At 37.7% G+C, this 25719-nt stretch overlaps 2 protein-coding genes across 5 annotated transcripts in view; one reads left to right on the forward strand and one right to left on the reverse strand.

Annotated features, from left to right (window-relative positions):
* Positions 1–15370, forward strand: part of RINT1 (RAD50 interactor 1) — a 29180-nt gene extending 13810 nt beyond the window's left edge. For all 3 annotated transcript variants that reach the window (XM_012746646.3, XM_076006502.1, XM_012746661.3), the window contains 8 exons: positions 1275–1385; positions 1482–1707; positions 2529–2666; positions 4640–4839; positions 11327–11541; positions 13442–13622; positions 13697–13815; positions 14800–15370. In XM_012746646.3, the coding sequence (XP_012602100.2) occupies positions 1275–1385; positions 1482–1707; positions 2529–2666; positions 4640–4839; positions 11327–11541; positions 13442–13622; positions 13697–13815; positions 14800–14992 (1383 nt within the window). In that variant the 3' untranslated portion in view covers positions 14993–15370. The remainder of the gene's footprint in view (positions 1–1274; positions 1386–1481; positions 1708–2528; positions 2667–4639; positions 4840–11326; positions 11542–13441; positions 13623–13696; positions 13816–14799) is intronic.
* Positions 15097–24702, reverse strand: EFCAB10 (EF-hand calcium binding domain 10). Of its 2 annotated transcripts, none has more exons than XM_076006503.1 (4): positions 24529–24702; positions 19048–19212; positions 18854–18941; positions 15097–15173 (listed from the first exon to the last, which is right to left on the reverse strand). In XM_076006503.1, the coding sequence occupies exons 1-4, from the start codon at positions 24635–24637 to the stop codon at positions 15116–15118; spliced, it is 420 nt and encodes a 139-aa protein (XP_075862618.1). In that variant the 5' UTR covers positions 24638–24702; the 3' UTR covers positions 15097–15115. The 2 variants fall into 2 exon arrangements, with proteins under 2 accessions (XP_075862618.1, XP_012602124.1); XM_012746670.3 differs by lacking the exon at positions 15097–15173 and adding an exon at positions 17283–17360 and having other exon boundaries at positions 24529–24701.
* Between the last annotated feature and the right edge of the window lie 1017 nt (positions 24703–25719).

A 25719-nucleotide genomic window follows, 5' to 3' on the forward strand; every position in this document is an offset into this window, starting at 1 on the left:
CATATTTGCACAGGAAGGAGCCACAGTGAGTGGCATTGGATTTCTGGTTCTTTGTACATTAAGGATCTCGTCCTTTTTTGGATGGAATGTTGGCAGAAAGAAGAGTCAAACCACTTAGTAAGTAGTAAGTGAGAATAAGCAATAAACCTAAAGTTGTAAAGAGGCAGTAATAATTTGAGATAAGAAAATTGTTAGTTATGTTGACTGCTTTTTAAAGCGTGGTCCCAGTGGACCTAGTACTCTGTCATTAAGCCTAAACTGTGCAGCTTTTGAAATTAGAGGCTGTCCTAATGCATTTTTTTTTTTTTTTTGAGACAGGGTCTCACTGTGTTGCCCAGGCTAGAGTGAGTGCCGTGGTGTCAGCTTAGCTCACAGCAACCTCAAACTCCTGGGCTCCAGCGATCCTACTGTCTCAGCCTCCCGAGTAGCTGGGACTACAGGCATGCGCCACCATGCCTGGCTAATTTTTTCTATATATATTAGTTGGCCAATTAATTTCTTTCTATTTATAGTAGAGACGGGGTCTCGCTCTTGCTCAGGTTGGTTTTGAACTCCTGACCTCGAGCACTCCGCCCGCCTCGGCCTCCCAGTGCTAGGATTACAGGTGTGAGCCACCGAGCCTGGCTAAAAATCCTAGAGCATTTTTGTATTCCCAGTATCTAGCACACAACAGGGATTTACTATTCAGTAAATGTTTTTGAATCCCTGTCCAACAGAACTTGGAATGCTTGCAGAATCCTATCTCAGGACAATTTTAAATGCTGCATACCTGTGTTTCCTTTTCTATAATTATACATATTTTAAGGTCTGCACATTTTCTGTAATGTAGACTAGTCAAATTTTTTTTCTTTATTTACCTTTTGATAAGAAAAAGCAGAAGAAAATAATGTTTATTATTTTGGAATGCTATTTCACAGAAACAATTTAAAGGCCATTCTTTGTAATACTCATAATTTTACATGTTACAAAATTGCTAGGTTTTGAATGTGTATGGCATTGTAGACTTATGAGCTTATTAACTTAAACCATATTATTAGAATTTGTTCGGAGTACATTAGGGAAAATTTGATTATTAAGCCTTGCAAGAGTTTATTTTTTTATTTTTTTAAACCTTGTAGGAGTTTAAAATTCAAAGTAAAAATTGTGCTCTTATATGCAGGAGCTTTCAACTAATTTTTTTAGGTGTTGTATGTGTACAATTAAGTAGAGCTATTTAATTGTAACTTTCTACTTGAATGACTTAAGAATTCAAACTATTTTACTACTTTCCTTAGCCTGAATGGTACTTGGCTCAAGTACTTATGTGGATTGGAAACCATACACAATTTCTGGATGAGAAGATTCAGCCAATATTGGACAAAGTAGGCTCTTCAGTAAATGCAAGGGTAAGAGACTCAATCCTAAGTGTTTCAGTTTTAGAGTTCTGTGTGTACATCTATAACTTGTTATTTATTTACCTCACCTTTATGTATTTCTTTTAGCTTGAATTTTCTCGAGGCCTTATGATGCTGGTTCTTGAGAAATTAGCAGCTGATATTCCTTGTCTGCTGTATGATGACAGTCTCTTCTGTCATTTGGTAGATGAAGTGCTCTTATTTGAAAGGGAGCTACATACTGTTCACGGCTATCCTGGCACTTTTGCTAGTTGTATGCATATTCTATCAGAGGAAACCTGCTTTCAGAGATGGTTGACTGTGGAGAGAAAATGTAAGTGCTAATGTGGCCATAGGGTAGGGAAAAATATCTGTTTTTGTGTGTATGAATTTTTGGTGTTTTTCTTCTCTGATTCTGGGTAGGAACTAGAGCCATCTAAATTTTTTCTTGGTCAGAGTTTACTTATTTTCTTTTCTTCACATGAAACTTCAGTTTTTCCTGAAATTATACTCTATGTGTTTCTAGAGTAGAATATTCAAGCCATTAGGGTGTATAATTGTTTTATAGATTTTACTATGTAGTATTTCTGTTCTTGGTAGAATCTTTTTGGATGTAGCTTGTCTACTCAGCATAACTATTTTGAAGATTTGGGTGGGAGAAAAAAAGGAAGTATCTTGTTTAACCCTAAAGTAAATCATATTAAATATAGTGCAACTAGTAGGAGATTGTGTGTTTGTTTATTTATTTATTTTTATTTTTCCCGAGGCAGAGTCTCACTCCATTGCCCTGAGTAGAGTGCCATAGCATTAGCCTAGCTCACAGCAACCTCAAACTCTTGGGCTCAAGTGATCCTTCTGCCTTAGCCTCCCAAGTAGCTGGGACTACAGGTGCACACCACGACACCTGGCTAATTATTTCTACTTTTTAGTAGAGTCAGGGTCTAGCTCTTGCTTAGGCTGGTCTCAAACTCCTGGGCTCAAGCAATCCTTCCGTCTCGACCTCCCAGAAGTGGTAGGATTACAGGCATGAGCCACCATGCCCAACCTGTGGGTTTATTTTTTATAGAAAAGTCATCATTTCTAAAAAACTATAAGTTGAAGAATTAGGAATGACTGTAACTATTTAATTAAAATAATCCTTTTTCTACATATCAGTTGCCCTTCAAAAAATGGACTCAATGCTTTCATCAGAAGCTGCCTGGATATCCCAATATAAGGATATCACTGATGTGGATGAAATGAAAGTTCCAGACTGTGCCGAAACTTTTATGACTCTACTCTTAGTTATAACTGGTGAGTATAAGTCTTTTAAGATGTGAATTTGTTCTGAAGCAGGTTAGAGAATACAAAAATATATATATGAATTTGTTTTTAAAAGTACCAACTTTTCACAGGTACTTTTTTAAGTAGCTCAACAGTTAATACTATATAGTGGTTATTATCTTCAAATTCAGTTTCTATTTTGGCAGAAATCTAGCACAATATTCTAACTTTTGGGTTTCTAATAATTTAAATAAGGATTTAAACATTGGTTTACATTAAGGAGAAATTCCTGAATTGCTACATAAAAACAATTAAATAAGAATTTAATTACCTGAACTTTCTTGCCATTGAACTTTTTAAGTATCTTTAGTAAGGGTGATTGACCTAAATTTTAAATATTATTTTCTTATCCTTGACTTATCAAATATTGCAGAAGAGGGTAAAATTAATAGAGTATTAGTAATTTTGAGGACTGTAGTAGTAATAAAAACTCTTGTTTTGGTGTACGGATTTTCTGACTGGAGGGTGGCTTCGCATCCTCTGGCTCCCGTTGGTCTGTAACCCTCCACATTGCCTTGCTGTAGGCCTGCTGGCTCTTCAGATGCCACTGGCCCCTCATTGTCACCGTCCTTGGCCCTCTTAACCTCTACACTCCTTTGGCCTGTTCATTTCTTGACCTGTCTGATAACCTAAAGAAGTGTCTTTCTGGCTTAGTTTGCAAATAAGTCCATGTTCTTTGCTGTGAGAAAAATATGAAAAACACTACAACAAAAAATTAAGAAAAGCTCATTTGTCTAAAAACGTTTTATTAGGAGAATTTTCAAACATATACAAACATAGGATAATAAATAAATGCTCAGGAACCCATTACCACATTTCAAAAAACTTAACCTTTTCTGTTATATATTTTTCTCTCGAATATTTTGTGCTAGAATATTTTAAAGAACATTTCAGACATCTTACCATGTCAACTATAAATTCTTAAGTGTGTATCTCTTTTCATCTCTTCAATTTCTTACTTCCTTTTTTAAAAAATGCCATTTATTTATTGAAGAAGTGAAGTCAGTTTGGTATATAATTTTCTCATATGCCTTTTTAAAAAATTGAAGAATAATTTACGTAGAGTATAATGTACACATCTTAAGTATACAGTTCAATGAGAATGAGTTGTTTTTTTTTTTTTTTTTTTTTGAGACAGAGTCTCACTTTGTCACCCAGGCTAGAGTGAGTGCCGTGGCATCAGCCTAGCTCACAGCAACCTCAATCTCCTGGGCTCAAGCAATCCTCCTGCCTCAGCCTCCCGAGTAGCTGGGATTACAGGCATGCGCCACCATGCCCGGCTAATTTTTGCTATATATATTAGTTGGCCAGTTAATTTCTTTCTATTTATAATAGAAACGGGGTCTCACTCTTGCTCAGGCTGGTTTCGAACTCCTGACCTCGAGCGATCCGCCCGCCTCGGCCTCCCAGAGAGCTAGGATTACAGGCGTGAGCCACCGCGCCCGGCCTTCAATGAGTTGTTTTTGTTTGTTTGTTTTGAGAAAAGATCTTGTTCTGTTGCCTAGGCTAGAGTGCAGTAGTGTCATTATAGCTCAGTGCAACCTCAAACTCCTGGCTCAAGTGATCCTCCTGCCTCAGCCTCCCAGGTAGCTGGGACTACAGGCGCACACCACCATACCCAGCTAACTTTTCAGGTTTTTGTAGGGATGGGGTCTTCCCTATGTTACTCAGGCTGTTCTCAAACTCCTGGCCTCAAGCAATCCTGCTTTGGCCTCCCAAAGTGCTAGGACTATAGGCATGAGCCATGCCTGCCTGGTCAATGAGTTTTTCACAAACATATGTACTTGTGAAACCCATATCCTTGGAGACTTTAGAAATAGACTCATATTTGAATGGTTAATTGATTTTGATAAAAGCACCAAAGGAAGTCATTAGGGAACACTTAAAACTTTATCATGAAAGGTACCAAAAACCTTCATATGTTTTATTAACTTTCTCCACAGACAGGTATAAAAATCTTCCCACAGCTTCCCGAAAGTTGCAGTTCCTGGAATTACAGAAGGACCTAGTAGATGATTTTAGAATACGATTAACGCAGGTGATGAAAGAAGAGACTAGAGCTTCCCTGGGCTTTCGATACTGTGCAATTCTTAATGCTGTGAACTACATCTCAACAGTACTAGCAGATTGGGCTGACAATATTGTGAGTTAATGTGTTTTCATATTAACTATTATGTTAGTAGTTTGAACTATTTTTCCTTTCAAAATGTTGAATCTGCTGCAAGCCAAAATATACATGTTAGAATCACAATGATGCCAAACTTAGGAGTGTGATTAAAGTACACATTTTTCTCAATCAAATCTCGTAGTTAAATAATCCTGATATTTTAATGTACTTAATATTGAAAAAGAAAGCAAACCTTTCATGAAATAGTTTGGATCTTTTTCCTCTTTTGAGTTCGAGCTCCGGAAATATTGATGTATGGTAATTGCCATGACAGAAGCTTAGACTAATGATATATGTCAAAATTAATAAAGTCTAGGACTTTAAGAAAAATAAAAGAATAACATTTTTTATATCTCTTGAATGTCTTCAAAACATGACAAATTATGAAGAATCATAAAAATAAAAACATTTATTTTAAAGTTTTAATTATTGTACATGTTAAAAAATTATTTAACATTTTATGTAGTTTATTTTCAAATGTATACACGAGTAAAATCGGACAGGAAAATGAAGCCCTGTGTGCCTATCACCTAGCTTATTATACCAATTTTGTTTCATGTAAGCCTCTCTTCTACGACTCACACTTGATTATTTTGAAGCCGGTCTCAGGTATAAATAGTTCATGGTAAATATCTTAGTGTGTATCTCTAAAAGTTAAGAATTCTTTTTAAAAAAACACAATCCCAATCCCATGATTACATCCAAAAACTAATTAATTTCTTATATTGGAAATATAATTTAAATAAATCTACAAAATCAAATTCTTGGGTTCTAGCCGGGTGGAATGGCTCACCCCTGAAATCCTAGCACTCTGGGAGGCCAAGGTGGGAGCATCACTTGAGGTCAGGAGATTGAGACCAGTCTGAGAAGGAGCGAGACCCTGTCTCTACTAAACGTAGAAAAAATTAGCTAGGAATGGTGGTGCGTTCCTGTAGTCCTAGGTACTTAGAAGGCTGAAGCAGGAGGATTGCTTGAGCCCAGGAACTAGAGGTTGCAGTGAGCTATAATGATGCCACTGCACTCTAGCTTGGGGGACAGAGTGAAACTCAGTCTCAAAAAAAAAAAAAAATCTTAGGTTTAGTTAACTAGTACTATAAGGATTAGTTATATTAGTTAACTAGTACTCCAAGGATTCTACTGATCCTTTCCTTCTGTCTGTGCAAATTCTGTTTTTGTTTATTTTTTGTTGTGGTTTATTTTTGTTTTTTGAGGCAGAGTCTCCCTTTGTTGCCCTGGGTAGAGTGCCATGGCATCATTATAGCTCACTGTCACCTCAAATTCTTGGGCTCCAGTGATCATCCTGCCTTGGCCTCCTGAGTAGCTGGGGCTACAGGTGCTTGCCGGTATGCCCAGTTAATTATTTTTGGTTAGAGACGGGGTCTTGCTTTTGCTCAGGCTGGTCTTGCACGCCTGACCTCAAGTGATCTTCTTGCCTTGACCTCTCAGAGTGCTAGTATTATAGGCAAGAGCGCCATGCCTGGCCTCATGCAGATTCTGTTGACAACTCTGATGAGCCTAACTGTAATTATTAAGTAATAATTTATTTTTACTCTTTTTATTAATCCAAGGAATATCCTGGCAATTGAGGCTTTTGGTAACCAGATTTTCCAATATGTACTTCCAACCAAAAGTAAAGAAACCTCATTAGCCTTTGTATCCTTGACATATATTAATTCCTTTAGATGTTTTAGATATTAAAATGATCTCAGCCTTTAGGACCCCCTTCTTGGAAAGGGTGCCATTGGGTTAGGAATCACTGTTCCAAGATCATCTGTGAAGATAACAGAAGTCAGCTTGGATTTATACCATGTGTCCCATAAAGTAGATTTTGTGACAGAAAACATTAATAGTAAACTAGGATGACCATAAAATGGTAAAATATACATTAAACTGTGAAAAAACTATGCTGAATAAATAGGATAATGACCATGAAGTTATATTATAAATGTAAAATATTACATAATTGTGTCATAAAATGAAAACAGGAAAGTAAAACAATAAAACAACTACAATTTGGCTGGGCTCAGTGGCTCACGCCTATAATCCTAGCACTCTGGGAGGCTGAGGCGGGTGGTTTGCTCGAGGTCAGGAGTTCGAGACCAGCCTGAGCAAGAGCAAGACCCCATCTCCACTAAAAATAGAAAGAAATTAATTGGCCAACTGAAAAAAAAAAACTATAATTTTAACTAAGGGCTTAAAAATACCATTTTTTTTTTTTTTTTTTTGCAATCACACAAGAGGAGCTTTATTTTCTGGCTAGCCAGGGTCCGAGCCCCAGAGCACCAACACAGTGGTCACTCCCGCAGGCAAGGACCAAAAAAAAATACCATTTTTAAAATGTGATTGGGAAAATGAGAATTAAAAAATTATAGAGTTAAGTAATTAGATTGGTAAGCTAAGGATTGGTGATAAATTCTATAGTATACTAAGGAAAAACATAATCTTCCTGTGTATCCTTATGAGGCACATATGCACAATGTAAATTAGTGTAAAATTTCTGTACATCATCAAATGTTAATAAAATAAAAGCAAGAATGAAATACATTCAAATATTTCATATTCGAAGTATTCAATGCCTGGATTAAGAAGGAAGTTTAGAAAACATGACATATTTTAAATTATGAATTTAAGACAAAAGATTGTAGCATACTGCATTATATAGTGCATTTTGTTCCATATAGAACAAAAATTTATGGTATGCTGCTAAAACATTATATAAAAGAAAATATATTCCTCATAATACTTATATTACTGTGAAAGAAAAGCAAAACCAAAAAGGCCTTTATCTTAAATCCAGGCTAATAAGCCAGATAATAAATAGAACACCAAAATATACTAATAACGGATATAAATAAGATAAAACCTTATAAACACAATCATAGTTTATTCTTATGTTATTCTTATTCTTGTATACTCTCTGGCCAGGACTTAGTAATTATTTAAGGCTTTTTCTATAAAAATGTTAACTGAAATCCATGTGAATGTCATTCTACTGAGCAAGGGAAATAAATTATTTCACAAAATGAAATATAGAGAGGGTAATGATGAATGTGTTTATAAAGTCAGCTAATCAGTATACATTCATTCATATTGTACTTTTATGTGTCTTGTTTCTAATTTTAGTAAGTACTTTATTCTCTCAGCCCCTACAAGGCTCCATTTTCTGTTAAGCTTTTTCAATAGTATGAAATAAGTTGTCATTCTTTTTTTTTTTTTTTTTTTGAGACAGAGTCTTGCTTTGTTGCCCAGGCTGGAGTGAGTGCCATGGCGTCAGCTTAGCTCACAGCAACCTTAAACTCCTGGGCTCAAGCAATCCTACTGCCTCAGCCTCCTGAGTAGCTGGGACTACAGGCATGTGCCACCATGCCCAGCTAATTTTTTCTGTATATATTAGTTGGCCAATTAATTTCTTTCTATTTATAGTAGAGACGGGGTCTCGCTCTCAGGCTGGTCTCGAACTCCTGACCTCAAGCAATCCGCCCCCTCGGCCTCCCAGAGTGCTAGGATTACAGGCGTGAGCCACCACGCCCGTCCAGTTGTCATTCTTGATGCTTATGCCAGATGATTAAGAGACTCATTCAGGGCCAGATTTTTAGCGTCAGTGAAATTATTTATGGAACATCGTAACTACTTTACTTGGTGCTGTAGTCTGTTAACAAAGATGAATTAGCCATCATCCCTATCCTTAGAAAATTTATAATCTGATACCGAATTATCTGGGTCCGTCAACAGAGAAATACCCAAATTTCAGAGTTGACTCTTCAAATTGTGAATGAATTCTCTTTCCTAGCATAGTTATTCTGCAAATTCTGTCTTCATATCAAAAGCCCTTTAATCATTTTCATAGTTCTTCAGCCAATGAATGCTTTACAAAAAAAAGTTATTAAAGTTCTTATATTACATAATTAGAAAAAGAAAAAATAATGGACAGAGTTCGCTTTCCATTCATTTCAGCTTCTAAACTTAATTGTTTGTTGCCAGATTGTGCCAAGCCTGAAACATGCAGCCATTCAGAATTGAAAAATTTTCAGTTGTAGGTGACAAAAACATAATTGAAAACTAGTCTAACTTGGAGAGTGGGGCTCCTAATCTGAAAGGATTAAGCATGGCTGGTCTAAAGTTGTTCATTTCTGGTTTCATTCTCAGTTTCGACAGAAATACCAAGGTGGCCTCTCACATGTTTATCCCTGAATAATCATGAGTGTGGCCAAGGAAGTGAAGTTATGTGTTCATCTCTGGCACCAAAGGATAGGGCTAACACCACCTGAGTCAAGTTGTCTTAGAGTGGGGAAGAGGAGTTCCCCAAAGGAAAATTGGGATGCTATTATCAAAGGAAAGGGAAAAGATGTTGGTAAAAGTAGTTGATGCCCATGGTACCACTGCTGTGCAAAAAGATACGGAGAGAGAAAGGGAATGAATCATGATCTAGGTTCATGTTAGATAGTCTAAATTGCAATAGTAAATGTATAAAAAAAAATTGACTACCAGATTTTATGTATTTTGTTTATTATCCTTGAAGTCTTTGGGAGAATTCTAAATGGTTTTTGGTCTTTATTAATTTTTTGTTTGTTTGTTTGTTTTTTCTGAGACAGGGTCTCACTCTGTTGCTGGGGTTAGAGTGCAGTGGTATGATCATTGCTCACTGCAACCTCAAACTCATGGGTTCAGGGGATCCTCCTGCCACAGCCTCCCAAGTAGCTGCCTTGACGCCCAGCTAATTGTTCTATTTTTGGTAGAGTTGGGGTCTCGCTATGTTGCTCAGGCTGGTCTTGAACTTCTGCTCTCATATGATCCTCCTACCTTGGCCTCCCAAAGTGCTGGGATTACAGGCACGAGCCACTGTGCCATGCCCTTGGTCTTTATTAATTTTTAATGAGTTGTGTTTCAAGAACTTTAAAACAAAAGCAACTGAAAATTCTTAAGGAAACATTTCAAGGATAACCAAATATTTTATGCTTTTGCCTTTAACGTGGCTTGTTATGGTTATGATATGTTTATTACTTAATGCTATCAGAGCTTTAGTCAAAAAAACAGCCTTGACAAGATAATTTATTTAGTGCTCTGTAATTGTATTTTGGAGAGATAAAATGTCAAATCTTCATAGTTAATCTTACTCTTAAATGTTTATTGATGGTGTCATTTTTTTCTATTTAGTTAAGTGTGGGATTACTTTAGACAGAAAGTGAAAGATAAAATATTTTTTACTATATGTGATCTATGTATGTGATATAAAATGTATAAAGTGAAAACAGGTTTTAATTTGAATCCTGCCTAAACCCAACCACTTTTATCAATTTCTTGTATAGCCTACCAAAACTATTTATATAAACACAGGTGTGTGTATGTATACATACGGTAACATACTATACAAACGCTTCTGCTTTGCTTTTTCTAGTTAACAATGTATCTTGAGATTGTTCTATTTCAGAACATAGAGTTGTCTAATTCTTTTTGATAATAAGCTACAAAATATTCCATTGTATGGAAGTACCATAATTAACCAGTCCCCTATTAATGGACATTTAGGTTGTTTTTAATCTTTTGCTAATTATCTGCAACATTGTTTTTCAGGAGGGCCAAAAGAATAATGTTTAATTACATCTAAAATACTGTAAAACAACATTTTAATTCTCTTAACTCTCATATATGTTCCAAGTTTACTATAAATGTCTGTGTGTAGAAAAAAAGAGTACTTGAAGAAGTATGTTAACCATCAGGAAAATGCAAACCACTTCATACAAACTAGGATGGCTATAATAAAAAAGATAGATAATAACGATTATTAGTGCTGATACAGAGAAATTTGACATGGCTGGTGGGGATGTAAGATGGTACAGTTGCTATGGAAAATGGCATGGCAGTTCTTCAAATAGTTAAGCATAGAATTACCATATGATCTAGCAATTACACTCCTAGGTTTATACCAAGAGAAATGAAATGTATAGCCACATAAAAACTTATACACCAATGTTCACAGTAGCATCATTCATAATAGACAAAAATGGAAATAACCCAAATGTCCATTAGCTTGATAGATGGATAAATAAAATGTGTTATGTCTATATAATAGAATATTATTTGGCAATAAAAAGAAATTAAATTCTGATACATGTTACAACATGATGGACCTTGAAAACATACTAAATCAAAGAAGCTAGTCACAAAGAACCACACATTGTATGATTCCATTTATATGAAATATCCAGAATAGGCAAATCCATAGGGACAGAAAGTACATTATTGGTTGCCTAGGGCTGGGGGGAATGGGAAAGGTATTGGGGATTCAGGTTTTTTAGGAGGGTTATGGAAATGTTCTAAAATTGTGGTAGATGCACAACTCTGTACTAAAAGACATTGAATTGTACACTTTAAATGGGTGAATTATATGGTATATGAATTCTATTTCAAGCTGTTAAAAAAGGAAGTTATGTTAATAAATGTGTTAATATGTTTTTGCTTTCAGTTCTTTTTACAACTTCAACAGGCAGCGTTGGAGGTCTTCGCTGAGAATAATACTCTAAGTAAATTGCAGCTGGGACAACTAGCCTCCATGGAGAGCTCTGTCTTTGATGACATGATTAACCTCTTAGAGCGTTTAAAGCATGATATGTTGACCCGTCAAGTAGACCATGTCTTTAGAGAAGTTAAAGATGCTGCAAAATTGTATAAAAAAGAAAGGTATATCCTCTGTATAAGTCAACTCTTAACACCAGTTTGGCAAAAATTAAAGATGGTACATGTGTTCACATTTCCAAGGTGTCTAGATAAAACAGAGTTTGGTCTTTTGTACTCCATTAATTCTGTTTTTTTTTTTTTTTTTTTTTTGAGACAGAGTCTCGCTTTGTTGTCCAGGCTAGAGTGAGTGCCGTGGCGTCAGCCTAGCTCACAGCAACCTCAAACTCCTGGGCTCGAGCCATCCTTCTGCCTCAGCCTCCCGAGTAGCTGGGACTATAGGCATGAGCCACCATGCCCGGCTAATTTTTTATATATATATATATCAGTTGGCCAATTAATTTCTTTCTATTTATAGTAGAGATGGGGTCTCGCTCTTGCTCAGGCTGGTTTTGAACTCCTGACCTTGAGCAATCCGCCCGCCTCGGCCTCCCAAGAGCTAGGATTACAGGCGTGAGCCACCTCGCCCGGCCTAATTCTGTTTTTGATGGAAATCTTTCTAAAATATGTTCTTTTGGACATTTTTTTTTTTTTTTGAGACGGTCTCACTCTGTCATCTCTGGTAGAGTGCAGTGGCATCATTGTAGCTCACTGCAACCTCAAACTCCTGGGCTCAAGCGATCCTCCCGCCTCAGCCTCCTAAGTAGCTGAGACGATAGGCACATACCGTGACGCCTAATTTTTCTGTTTTTAGGAGAGATGGGGTCTTGCTGTTGCTCAGGCTGGTCTGGAACTCCTGAGCTTAAGTGATCTTCTGACCTCGCCCTCCCAGAGTGCTAGGATTACAGGCAGGAGCCACTGTGCTGGCCCTTTTGGATATTCTTTTTTTTTTTTTCAGATATTCTTAATCAGAATAAAATGATCATAATTTAGTAGTCAGCTGTTTGTAAATATAGAAAGCTGTATATGATCTGTGGTTGAATAGCCTAGCCTGTCGCCCATTGTACAAAGTGAGGTGCTCCTATAGTACCCTGGGCTTATGTTGCACAATTTATTTCACTACCATAATTCCCTGTGGACACTGTGTACCTCTATCAGAACGTGAGCTTCTTGAGATTAGGCAATGTCTATTTGTCCTAGCATAGTCCCTGCCACACAGAAATCAGTTTTGGAAGTGTTATTAGTCCCTGTTATTTTTACTGAAAAGTAGACTAAAAAATTAACTGATGCCTTAAATGCTGATACATTTTAAATTTCTACTGTTTTATATCAGTAATCCATATATTAAAATGATTTTGAGGGAAAATATTTATTTTTTAAGAGATAGGATCTTGCTCTGTCACCTGGGCCAGAGTGCAGTGGCATGATCATAGCTCACTGCAGCTGTCAACTCCTGGGCCGAAGCTTCAGCTTCCAAATAGCTAGGACTACAGGCATGCACCACCATGTCCAGCTAGCTAATTATTAACATTTTTTGTAGAGCCTGTTGCCCTGGCTGGTCTTGAACTCCTGGCCTCAAGCAATCCCCCCTCCTCCTCCCAAAGCACTGGGATTGCAGGTGTGAGCCATTGTGCTTGGCCTATCATCCATATTAAAGACAGTATGTATGTGTGTGTGTGTGGGGGGTGTTTGTGTGTGTGTATATGTGCGTTTTAATGTTGGGCCGTACATTTTTTCTTATCCAAAATGCCGCAGGACAGTATACTTTCCCAAATTTAAAACGATTTCTTAAAACTTTAGAAATAAAAAAAAAATTTAAAAAAATTAAAAAATTAAAAAAAAAAACTTTAGAAATAAAAAAGTGATGGCCTTTTTGTTATGACAAGAGGCCCCATTCGCCATTCTGTGGTGAATGTATCTTGCTCTATAAACCTATCTTGTCCTTCGTCAATAAACTTTGTTTCATGCTTTTAAAAAAAAAATATGATGGAAAGTTTTACGGTAAAAATTAATGTGTTTTTTCCAGATGGTTGTCCTTGCCATCTCAGTCAGAGCAGGCAGTAATGTCCCTGTCCACTTCAGCTTGCCCGTTACTGCTTACATTACGAGACCGTTTACTTCAGTTGGAGCAGCAGCTTTGTTTCTCCTTATTTAAAATTTTCTGGCAAATGCTTGTAGAGAAGCTGGATATATACATCTACCAAGAAGTAAGTAAGAACAGACTATATTTCTGGGCTGTGATAATAAAGGCAACTGTTAAATGATTTGTTCTTTGTTTCAGATAATTCTTGCTAATCACTTCAATGAAGGAGGAGCAGCCCAGTTGCAGTTTGATATGACCCGCAATCTTTTCCCTTTGTTTTCTCACTATTGCAAGAGACCAGAAAATTATTTTAAACAGTAAGCTCAGTATTTAACAATTAATCTTGTTGTATCAAATTGTTAGAGTAGGATGACTCCTTTTTAACAACTTTAGGGTTATAGTAGTGTTTGGTGGAATAAGAGCAATTGAAATTTTAAAACATTCATTGTGCATCTATTGTATGTTCAAAGTACAATGGGGAAACCAAAATAATATATAAGATGCAACCCATGACCTGAAAAAGTTTACCAGAACTGGATATTAATTATATGTTAGGCTTTATTTTCTATTAATGGCATTTGGTTTAATGCTCTATTTGCTTAATACAGGGGAAATAAATAGAAAATGAAAGCAAGTGCATTTGTGCTATACTCAGTAAATATAAGAAATTAAAAATATGGTTAATACCTAACAATAGACCAGGCCTGAAAGAAATTTGTTTTCTTATACATTTCATAGTAATTTTGATTCTAAGTATAATGGTAAATATATGTAACAATAATTCTTAGAAACATTTTCAGAATTTGTTGATTTAGAATTTAAATTATGTATGGTGTTTGTGAGGTTATAAAGCATTCCTTTTAAACTTATAAAGTGAAAGCTGGTGTTTGCTTATTTCAAATTACTATTTGTTTTTTAAATTTTCTAGTACTCTACATTTTGCTGCTTTCATTTTATTTATTTTAATTTTTTTCTTTTTTATATTCTAATCCACCTAAAGTAAAGTCATAGCTGCCTTTAATAGAGTGCTAATATCAAGTATTGTATTTAGGGAAATAATGGATCTCTATTGGAAACAATGATCCTATTACCTTATAATAATCTAACAAATTACAAACTCTGTGCATATGTGTAGTCCTAACATGTTAAAAGAACTAAATAATAAATCCATAGTTTTTATAGAGAACATGTTGACCAGGAGTGCAGGAAAGCACATTTTTAGTTTCTAAAAATGAAATTGTTATAATATGGATGATATTGATAATGAAGATCTCATTTCCCTCCATTTTTTTCCTAAACAGTGTAAAAGAAGCCTGTATTGTTTTGAATTTGAATATTGGTTCTGCTCTACTCCTGAAAGATGTATTGCAGTCAGCTTCAGGACAAATTCCTACCACAGCAGCATTAAATGAAGTTGGAATTTACAAATTGGCTCAACAAGATGTTGAGATTCTACTTAATTTGAGGACGAACTGGCCTAACACTGGGAAATAATGTATCTTTCAGAAAAAAGATTTTGTTTTGTTTAAGACTGAGGGAGATAATTGGATTTCAAGCTGTATGATGAAGTTCTGAATTAATGAAACTGGAAAGTTGAAAACTTTTTGGAATCATTTATTATCTTCCATTTATGGTGTTACTGAATGAGGTGTATATTTCTTGAGTCCTCCTGTTCCTAAGAAAACAAAAACAGAAAATTAAGAAACCATGAAAACTCAGAGTAATTCCATTTACAAATATAAATGCTGAATGTGACTGTTGAAAAATATACAAGAGCAGACATAATAAATTATAACCATCTTTCAATTTCCTGTGCTAAGGGAAAGTCTGTTGTGGATAATCAAACACAGCCAATAAATTTTTAAAAAATCACTTTAGAGTGCATGTTTGTAATTGAGGTTCCGATATTTAGTTTGAGAATTCACTGTATTTCAGTAACAAAACACATTATGAGATGGTGAATAAGATAGGATTGTTCTTCATTTTTCATAAATGTTTTTCCATTTAAAATACTTCCTATATAACAATGGGCAATGTTTTCTTCTGGATGAAACATTTCAGGCCAGAGCACTCTGCCTGAATTTTTCCTAAGTGGGAGAGAGTGTAATTAAACATTTTTGTTTAACTTTTACATAGCTGAAAATGAAATGAAAATCTGAAAGTTTCTTTTTTCTTCTCACTTTTCCTTGGCCTTTGGCTGTATTAAATAATGGTTTCTTGATTAATAAATTCTCAGAGAGTAAAACTTTAAAACAAATTGGCTAGATTCTCCAGAGGCTTTCTGATGGTTTTTCCTCTGACTTAGCATTTATTTTTATTTTTTTAAATTTGATTTCAAAATATTAAGGGGATGCAAATATTTTTGTTACATGGATAGCTTTTGTAATGCATGAGTCAGGACCATAAGTGTGTTCATCACCCAAACAGTGTTCATTTTACCTAGGTAGGTTTTGCCCCTCTCCTCTGCAACTCCCCCTTGATTTCGCATTTAGTTAGTACTTTTTGGGGGGGGTTTTGTTGTTTGTTTGTTTTTGAGTCAGAGTCTCACTCTGTTGCCTGGGCTAGAGTGCTGTGGTGTCAACCTTGCTCACAGCAACCTCAAACTCCTGGGCTCAAGCAATCCTCCTGCCTCAGCCTCCCAAGTAGCTGGGATTACAGGCATGTGCCACCATGCCCAGCTAATTTTTTCTATATATATTAGTTGGCCAAAGCATTCCTTTTAAACTTATAAAGTGAAAGCTGGTGTTTGCTTATTTCAAATGACTATTTGTTTTTTAAATTTGGTAGTAGTCTACATTTTGCTGCTTTCAATTTATTTATTTTAATTTTTTCTTTTCTGGCCGGGCACGGTGGCTCACGTCTGTAATCCTAGCACTCAGGGAGGCCAAGGCAGGCGGATTGCTTGAGGTCAGGAGTTCGAGACCAGCCTGAGCAAGAGCGAGACCCCGTCTCTACTAAAAATAGAAAGAAATTAATTGACCAACTAATATATGTAGAAAAAATTAGCCGGACATGGTGGCACATGCTTGTAGTCCCAGCTACTCGGGAGGCTGAGGCAGAAGGATTGCAGGAGATTGAGGTTGCTGTGAGCTAGGGTAATGCCATGGCACTCACTCTAGCCTTGGGCAACAAAGCGAGACTCTGTCTCAAAAAAAAAATTTTTTTTTATTTTCTCATATTCTAATCCACCTAAAGTAAAGTCATAGCTGCCTTCAATACAGTACTAATATCAAGTATTGTATTTAGGGAAATAATGGATCTATATTGGAAACAATGATCCTATTACCTTATAATAATCTAACAAAATACAAACTCTGTGCATATGTGTAGTCCTAACATGTTAAAAGAACCAAATAATAAATCTATAGTTTTTATAGAGAACATGTGGAGGCCGGGAGTGGTGGCTCACGCCTGTAATCCTAGCTCTCTGGGAGGCCGAGGCAGGTGGATTGCTCAAGGTCAGGAGTTCAAGACCAGCCTGAGCCAGAGTGAGACCCCGTCTCTACCAAAAATAGAAATTAATTGGCCAACTAAAAATATATAGAAAAATTAGCCGGGCATGGTGGTGCATGCCTGTAGTCCCAGCTACTCGGGAGGCTGAGGCAGCAGGATTGCTTGAGCCCAGGAGTTTGAGGTTCCTGTGAGCTAGGCTGATGCCATGGCACTCACTCTAACCTGGGCAACAAAGTGAGACTCTGGCTCAGAAAAAAAAAAAGACTGAGGGAGCTAATTGGACTTTGAGCTGTATGATGAAGTTCTGAATGAATGAAACTGGAAAGTTGAAAACTTTTTGGAATCATTTATTATCTTCCACTTATGGTGATACTAAAATGTGGCATATATTTCCTCAGTCCTCTTGTTCCTAAGAAAACAAAAACAGAAAATTCAGAAACCATGAAAACTCAGAGTAATTCCATTTGCAAATGTAATGTTGAATGTGTCTGTTGAAAAAAATTTAAGGGCAGAGGTAATAAATTATAACCATCTTTCAATTTCCTGTGCTAAGGGAAAATCTGTTGTGGATAATCAAATACAGCCAATAAATTTTTTATTTTTATTTTTATTTTTATTTTTTTTTATTTTAGCATATTATGGGAGTACAAGTGTTAAGGTAACTTATATTGCCCATGCCCCCCTCCCCCCAGCCAATACATTTTTAAAAAATCACTTTAGAGTGCATGTTTATAATTGAGGTTCCGATATTTAGTTTGAGAATTCACTGTATTTCAGTAACAAAACACATTATGAGATGGTGAATAAGATAGGATTGTTCTTCATTTTTCATAAATGTATTTTCCATTTAAAATACTTCCTATATAACAATGGGCAATGTTTTCTTCTGGATGAAACATTTCAGGCCAGAGCACTCTGCCTGAATTTTTCCTAAGTGGGAGAGAGTGTAATTAAACATTTTTGTTTAACTTTTATATAGCTGAAAATGAGATGAAAATCTGAAAGTTTTTTTTTCTTCTAACTTTTCCTTGGCCTTTGGCTGTATTAAATAATAGTTTCTTGATTAATAAATTCTCAGAGAGTAAAACTTTTAAACAAATTGAGCTAGATTCTCCAGAGGCTTTCCATAACTATTAAACTTTATTCTGATGGTTTTTCCTCTGACTTAGCATTTATTTTTATTTTTTTTAATTTGATTTCAAAATATTAAGGGGGTGCAAATGTTTTTGTTACATGGATAGCTTTTGTAATGCATGAGTCAGGACTATAAGCATGTTCATCACCCAAATAGTGTTCATTGTACCTATTAGGTAGGTTTTTGCCCCTCTCCTCTGCACCCCCCTTGATATAGCATTTAGTTAGTACTTTTAATCCTGTAAGATTTCAAATCTATAATTGTCAGGCTGACATGTAACCTATACTATTGATAAGCATCTACTTTCCAATACATAATTTTGAGGAAATTCTTTGAGATGAATTTTATTACTCTGTATTTTATACAGAGATTTTTCTGGGTTCAGAATCTAGAGTGCTAACCATTTATACCATGGGACGGACCGCCATTTTACAGAGATTTTCTAACTAGTGTGTTAAGTGCAAAGCTTTTCTGTTCTCCTAGAAGATTGGTCCTTCTTCACCATTCAGCATTCTTTGAGAATTGCTGGGATTTCCCATTGCGAAAAGAATAGAACTACTTCTAGAACTTTCTCTTTGACCCCAACATTACCCCCACTACTCACACCCACACTCCACCCCAGGCTTAGGGACTTGACTATCAGCCCTCTCTTTCCTCACTGTCTAGTCAGCTGAAAATTTCAAGGGAACAAAATGTTTCCTTCAAAAGGTATTAATTGTACTTCAAAATCATGTTATTAAATATTCATCATTTAAAAATAAACTTACACTTCATCCCTGAAATTATCCAAAGATATTGAACGTCCAGTATCTTTTAAAACTTCATCTGGAGTACACAGACCCAGCGTTTGCAGGGCTGTGAAAGAATGAGAAGAAATGAAAATTTGCAAAGTGAGATTTTCAGCTAGAGAAAGTTAGGGAATAACCACAAACTATGACCTCAATTAGTAGAAGATACTGACCTTCTTTATATTGCACAAATGATATGGTGCCTCTGTTGGAGGGGTCCATCATCTCAAACATAGACACGATGTTAGAGTTATCCATATAGAAAGGAAAGGCTATACCTGTTAGTTTGGCAATTCTCAGACGTTCCAATATAGTTATTAAATAGTCTCTTGGATGTTCTGCAAAAGAATAATTCCAACTCTTTCTAATATGAAATTAAAATATGTGACAAATAGAAATAGTCATTAATAACAGTTATTAAATACTAATGTTCAAGGTACTATACTAGGCATTTCTTCCATGAAACTCGCCGTCCAGCAGGGAGACATTGAACAATTAAATAATTATATATACAAGTGCCTGATCTCAGACGATGAATAAAAATGTCCAAAGACTGACCCTGGGCATTTTTTTAAAAAAAGCTCCTCAGGTGATTCTAATTTGCAGACAGAGCTGAAAACCAAAAAGACAGCAGAAGTAACAGCATGGTGCAGGAAAGAAGTTAGGCAGCTAAAAGAAAGGATAAAATATAAATAATAAAAATAGGCTTTTAGATAAGTAGAGAAATCCTCTAATTAGGAAGTATATATATTCATTTCTAACATAGAAACATTGATATATAAAAGTCTTGATATATAAAAGATAAATAGGCTTTCATTTAAGCAATTTTAAAAATGAAAAATCAAGATCAATCTATTAAATACTTTCTAGAAATAATGCAGGACAGACATGATGAAAAGAAGCCAGAAGAAGAAAAGATGGAGCAACTTAGCTGGTAAATGCTACTCCTACTGCTCCATCATTTTATTATTTCAATCCTAAGCTTTACTCTTCATTTTTAAATTCTTTTTTTTAAAAATTATGTCATTATTAAGAATTTCATATGTTTATACAAGTAGAAAAGTATAATGAACCCCTTATCAACATCACCACTTCACCTGTTAAAATTTGTGGCCAATCTAATTTCACTGTAATCCCATCCACTTCCCCTTCTTCCTGTATTATTTCAAAGAAAATCACAGTGGTCATATTCCATCAATAAGTAGAGTATATATCTCTAGAAGATAAGGATCCCTTTTCCTTTTTCACATTACCACAATACCATTCACACACCCAAAACATTTTTCTAGTATAAATAAAAATAGCCAGGCAGTATTCAAATTTCCAATTGTCTCACAAATGTCATAAATTATAAACACTTTTAAAAAATCAGTATTCAAGTTAGGTATGGCAGTGCCTACTCAGGAGGCTGAGGTAGGAGGATCACTTGAGCCCAGGAGTTCAAGACCAGCCAGGGCAACACAGTGACACCCCCAGTTTTGATATATGTACATATTGAGGAATGGCTAAATCAAGCTATTTAACATGCATTGCCTCACATATGTGTACATTTTTTTTTTTTTTTAATTGAGACAGAGTCTTGCTTTGTTGCCTGGGCTAGAGTGCAGTGGCATCATCATAGCTCACTCCAGCCTCAAACTGCTGGGCTCAAGGGATCTTCCTGTCTCAGCCTCCCAAGTAGCTAGGACTACAGGTGTGTGTCATCACAACCAGCTAATTTTTCTATTTTTTGTAGAGATAGGGTCTCGAACTCTTGGCCTAAAGCAATCCTCCCGCAATGCTGGGATTACATGTGTTAGCCACTGCACCTGACTGTTAAAATCTACTCTCTTAGCAATTTTCAAGTATATAATATATTGTTATTAACTGTAGTCGCCACGATATACAATAGATCTCTTGAACTTGTCTTTTTGAGACAGGGTCTTGCTATGTTACCCAAGCTAGTCTTGAACTCCTGGGTTCAAGTATTCCTCCTGCCTCAGCTTCCTGAGTTGCTGGGCCTACAGGCACACACCCCCATGCCTGGCTGTCTTTCACCCTTTTTATAATAACCATTCTAACAGCTGTGAGATTATACTTCATTGTAATTTTAATCTGCATTTCCCTGATGATTACTGATGTTGAACACTTTTTTATATAACTATTGGCCATTTGTATGTCTTTTTTTGAGAAATGTCTATTTACATCCTTTGCCCATTTTTAAAATCAGTTATTTCTTTTCTTAGTATTGAGTTCCTTAAATATTTTGGATATTAACTTATCAAATGTATAGTTTGTAAATATATTCTCTCATTCCATACACAGGTTGTCTCTTTACTCAGGTTATTTTTGTTTTGTTTTATTTTAGAGACAGGGTCTTGCTCTTTCACTCGGCTGGAGTGCAGTGGTGTAGTCATAGCTTGAACTCCTGGGCTTAAGCAGTCCTCCTACCTTGGCCTCCCAAAGTGCTGGCATTACAGGTGTGAGCCACTATGCCTGGACTCAAATTATGTTTTTAAATCTTTTAATCTATAGGTTTCCCCTCCATCTTTTTCACCCCTTGGAATTTATATGTTCAAACCAGAAGTAGACAGATTTTTTTTTTTTTTTTTTGAGCCAGAGTCTCGCTTTGTTGCCCAGGCTAGAGTGAGTGCCATGGCGTCAGCCTAGCTCACAGCAAACTAGCTCACTCAAACTAACTCACTCGTCAGCCTAGCTCACTCAAACTCCTGGGCTCAAGCAATCCTGCTGCCTCAGCCTCCCAAGTAGCTGGGACTACAGGCATGTGCCACCATACCCGGCTAATTTTTTCTATATATATTAGTTGGCCAATTAATTTCTTTCTATTTTTAGTAGAGACGGGGTGTTGCTCTTGCTCAGGCTGGTTTCGAACTCCTGACCTGGAGCAATCCTCCTGCCTTGGCCTCCCAGAGTGCTAGGATTACAGGCGTGAACCACCGCTCCCGGCCTAGACAAACTTTTGAATCTAATATATTGCCTTATTTGTACAAATTTTAATCGACTATAGCAACATATAGGCTACTAAGGGCAATCATATCAAGTATGAAGTCTTCTGTTGATTCTTCCTGTATATCAAATTTAGATTTTCATCTTCCACCATATAAAGCTAATATCTAGGCTGGGCACCGTGGCTCACACCTGTAATCCTAGCATCTGGGAGGCTGAGGCGGGAGCATAGCTCAAGGTCAAGACTTCAAAACCAGCCTGAGCAAGATCAAGAACCCGTCTCTACTAAAAATAGAAATAAATTAATTGGCCAACTAAAAATATATAGAAAAAATTATCTGGGCATGGTGGCACATGCCTGTAGTCCCACCTACTCAGGAGGCTAAGGCAGAAGGATCACTTGAGCCCAGGAGTTTGAGGTTACTGTGAGCTAGGCTGATGCCATGGCACTCTAGTCCAGGCAACAAAGTGAGACTCTTGTCTCAAAAAAAAATTAAAAAAAGCTAATATCTAATCCTAGGGGGAAAAACATTAAGAAGCAGCAGTATAGGTATGTTATTTAGAAATCTCAAGATAAATAGCAAAGAACATAGCAAAACAAGTTGAAATCATTTTTCTGTGGTATAGGAACTGGGGAAGGAGAAGGGAATGCTGTTGTTATTCATTATAAACTTTAGAGTCTTTTTTTAATTTTTAATCTTTTAAAAATTATTTAAAAATAATTATATTTAAATATTATTTAAAAAATAATTTTTTCTTTTAATATTTTATGTTTTCTTTTCTTTTCTTTTTTGCCTATAAGGAAATGGATAGACTCCTTCTTGATTTTTAAATCCCATACATATATTTTGGTAAAAATAAAAATGAAATGAAAATGAAATATATTGACAAACATTATTCTTATATAATGAATATAATATCACTTATTAAAATTTGTCTTAATATAGAGTGACTATTATTAGAAATTGCTAACATGAATGTCATCACACATTTATTTGGAAACCAAATGCCTTCAAATCAGACTATCAAGAATAACAGTTCATAGGAACATATAAGGGAATAAAAAAATATATATATGTAAAAAGAGGGGAAAAAAAGAATAACAGTTCAGTTATCACATACACCCAGAAATTAATTGCTGCATCTAACAGCAGAAGACTATTTTCTTTTTCTTTTTTTATAATTATTTTTTATTTGTATATATTCATGGCATACAAGTCAGTAGACCATTTTCAACATAGCGGTACCAACTACCAGCAAGAGACAGTAGTCACTTTTTCAAAAAATAAGTTTAAAAAAGTTAGTTTGATAGCAACCTTTCCCTAGTGCATTAATAAAAGGGCATTCCGTTGTCATTATTTCCTTTTTTTTTTTTTTGAGACAGAGTCTCGTTTTGTTGCCCAGGCTAGAGTGAGTGCCGTGGCATCAGCCTAGCTCACAGCAACCTCAAACTCCTGGGCTCAAGCAATCCTCCTGCCTCAGCCTCCCAAGTAGCTGGGACTACAGGCATGGACCACCATGCCTGGCTAATTTTTTCTATATATATTAGTTGGCCAATTAATTTCTTTCTATTTTTAGTAGAGACGGGTCTCGCTCTTGCTCAGGGTGGTTTCGAACTCCTGACCTTGATCAATCGGCCCGCCTTGGCCTCCCAGAGTGCTAGGATTACAGGCATGAGCCACCGCGCCCAGCCCATTATTTCTTTTAACTTTCTATTTGTTGCAGAGGTTTTAAAAGATTTTTAAATTGCTTTGCCATTCTAAAACAACTAGAAAGAACTTTATCGCCCTATATATGATCATATTGGCTGGGTGGTTTCTGGCAAAGTCGGAATGTTTGGTGTTTCCATTTCCTTACACTGAAACAAATGGACAATTTTAGCATTTTGGATACTCCGTATGGAGGCCAGCAAGTTACAATTCTGCACCCCGGGGAGAAGGACATAAAACCATTTTCACCTGACATGACTTTTTAGTCATTCACGTCACAAAATTTATGAAATGTTTCAAAGCAGCGGTCCCCAACCCTTTTTGGCACCACGGACCGGTTTCATGGAAGACAATTTTTCCACAGATGGGGCGCGGGGCGGGGCAGGGCGGCCGTGGAGCTCCGCAGCCCAGTCCCTAACAGGCCGCGGACCGGTACTGGGGGTTGGGGACCGCAGCCAGGGATTCCGAGGTGTAAACAAGTCAGGAAAAGCAGTCTCCTCGGGAATATCCTTTTATCTCACCCTGCCGACTGTTCCCTTGCAAGGCTAAAAACTCTATGCGAGCAGGGGCAGACCTGGAAACATCTACTGCTTGCCAGGCAGAAGGATGACTTATATGTTATTTATTTAATCTCCCCCACGGTCCCATGAGATCCGCACTGATACCGTGTCCATTTTTCCAGAGGCGGAGACCAAAGTTCAGGGTCTTGCCCCAAGTCACCGGTACTGAGGGGGGAGCCAGGAGCCCCGCTGCGGCCCGGAGGGAGCCTGTCTCCCACTCTGACCAGCCCTGCCCCTGCCTAAGTCCGGCTTAAACGAAGGCCACGGGGTTAAAGCGGGAGGGTTCAAGCAGCCAGGACGCGGGGGCAGCGTGTGGGTGCGGAGGCGGGTGTCCTGCGGGAGGGCGCGGGCCCGGAGCGGTGGCCGTCCTGGGAATCTCAGGGGACCCTCGTGGGGAAGCGGGCAGAACAGAAAGCCAAGTGGGCGGCGAGACCCTTACCGGGCCGGAAAAAGAGAAGGGAGCTGGTGAGGTAGGTCAGCAGCTCCGGGATCCGATGTTTTCTCAGATACTCCCTGGCTTGGGTCTCCCGGCTTTCGGCGGCCTCCATGGCTCCGCGTCTCGCCGTTGCCAGGCGACCAGGCGGCGGCGCGGCGGTTTGGCCCGCCCCCACCCGCGCGGCGCGGTCACGTGACGTGGCTGCCTCTCCGCGGCGGCGACCTGGGCGCGCAGCTCTGCGGCTCCTCCTCGCGGAGGGGAAGCCTGGGGTGTGTGTGGCCGGGCCAAGCCGGGCAGGCGAAGTGTCCGCAGAGCCCCTTGGGGGCCGCTGCCACTGCGCCCCGTCCGGGCTGATGACTGGGTCTGATTGCCTTTTCCCATTTCTGTCTCTGGCACCTCGCTCAGTACTTGTGGATCCAATGATAAGGCTTGAAGTGCTAGTAACAGGATGAACTAATAACAGAAGGAACATGTGCAATTCTGAGGGTGTCCTGCGGAGAGTCCCAAGGAGCATCTTGGTGTGACCAGCCTGCAGGCGTGGCGCTGGCAGCGGGGCAGGAAGGCCTCAGCCTGTTGGCTTGACTGGGTTGTGAGCAAAGCAGTCCTGCATCCCGAGCCTCCACATCTCTGCTTGCTGCCTAATTAGATGCCTGGAGCTGGTCTTAGGAGACAGAGACCATCCCACAGTGGTTTTGATGGAGGGTCGCTAAGGTGGGGTGCAGGTGGCTAGAAGGGCCTCCTCCTCAATCACCGGAGCACTGAAAATCTAACTGTTGGCTGGGACTTCTGTCCTCGGGGGCCAGGCTCTGAAACCTGTGCCCTCTTTCTTCACCAAAGAGTTAGCCCAGAACAGGCACTTCAAGAAGAGGAAAGACAAATGGCCAATAAACATACTAAGATATTATCAACCTCTTTGGCAATCTTGCAGACAAATTAAAACTACAAGAAGGCCGGGCGCGGTGCCTCATGCCTGTAATCCTAGCACTCTGGGAGGCCAAGGCGGGCAGATTGCTTGAGGTCAGGAGTTCAAAACCAGCCTGAGCAAGATCAAGACCCCATCTCTACTATAAATAGAAAAAAATTAATTGGCCAACTAATGTATATAGAAAAAATTAGCTGGTCATGGTGGCACACGCCTGCAGTCCCAGCTAATTGGGAGGCTGAGGCAGAAGGATTGCTTGAGCCCAGGAGTTT

The sequence above is a fragment of the Microcebus murinus genome, chromosome 9 (genome assembly GCF_040939455.1).
Source record: "Microcebus murinus isolate Inina chromosome 9, M.murinus_Inina_mat1.0, whole genome shotgun sequence".
Taxonomy (NCBI): domain Eukaryota; kingdom Metazoa; phylum Chordata; class Mammalia; order Primates; family Cheirogaleidae; genus Microcebus; species Microcebus murinus.

What these genes read in the sequence shown, in the direction of transcription:
- EFCAB10 (XM_076006503.1), bottom strand. Translation starts at nt 24,637, where the DNA reads ATGGAGGCCGCCGAAAGCCGGGAGACCCAAGCCAGGGAGTATCTGAGA. An exon ending in CCTTCTCTTTTTCCGGCCCG is followed by an intron (nt 19,213 to 24,528) that starts GTAAGGGTCTCG and finishes ATTCTTTTGCAG; the next exon opens with AACATCCAAGAGACTATTTA. An exon ending in ATTTGTGCAATATAAAGAAG is followed by an intron (nt 18,942 to 19,047) that starts GTCAGTATCTTC and finishes ATTCTTTCACAG; the next exon opens with CCCTGCAAACGCTGGGTCTG.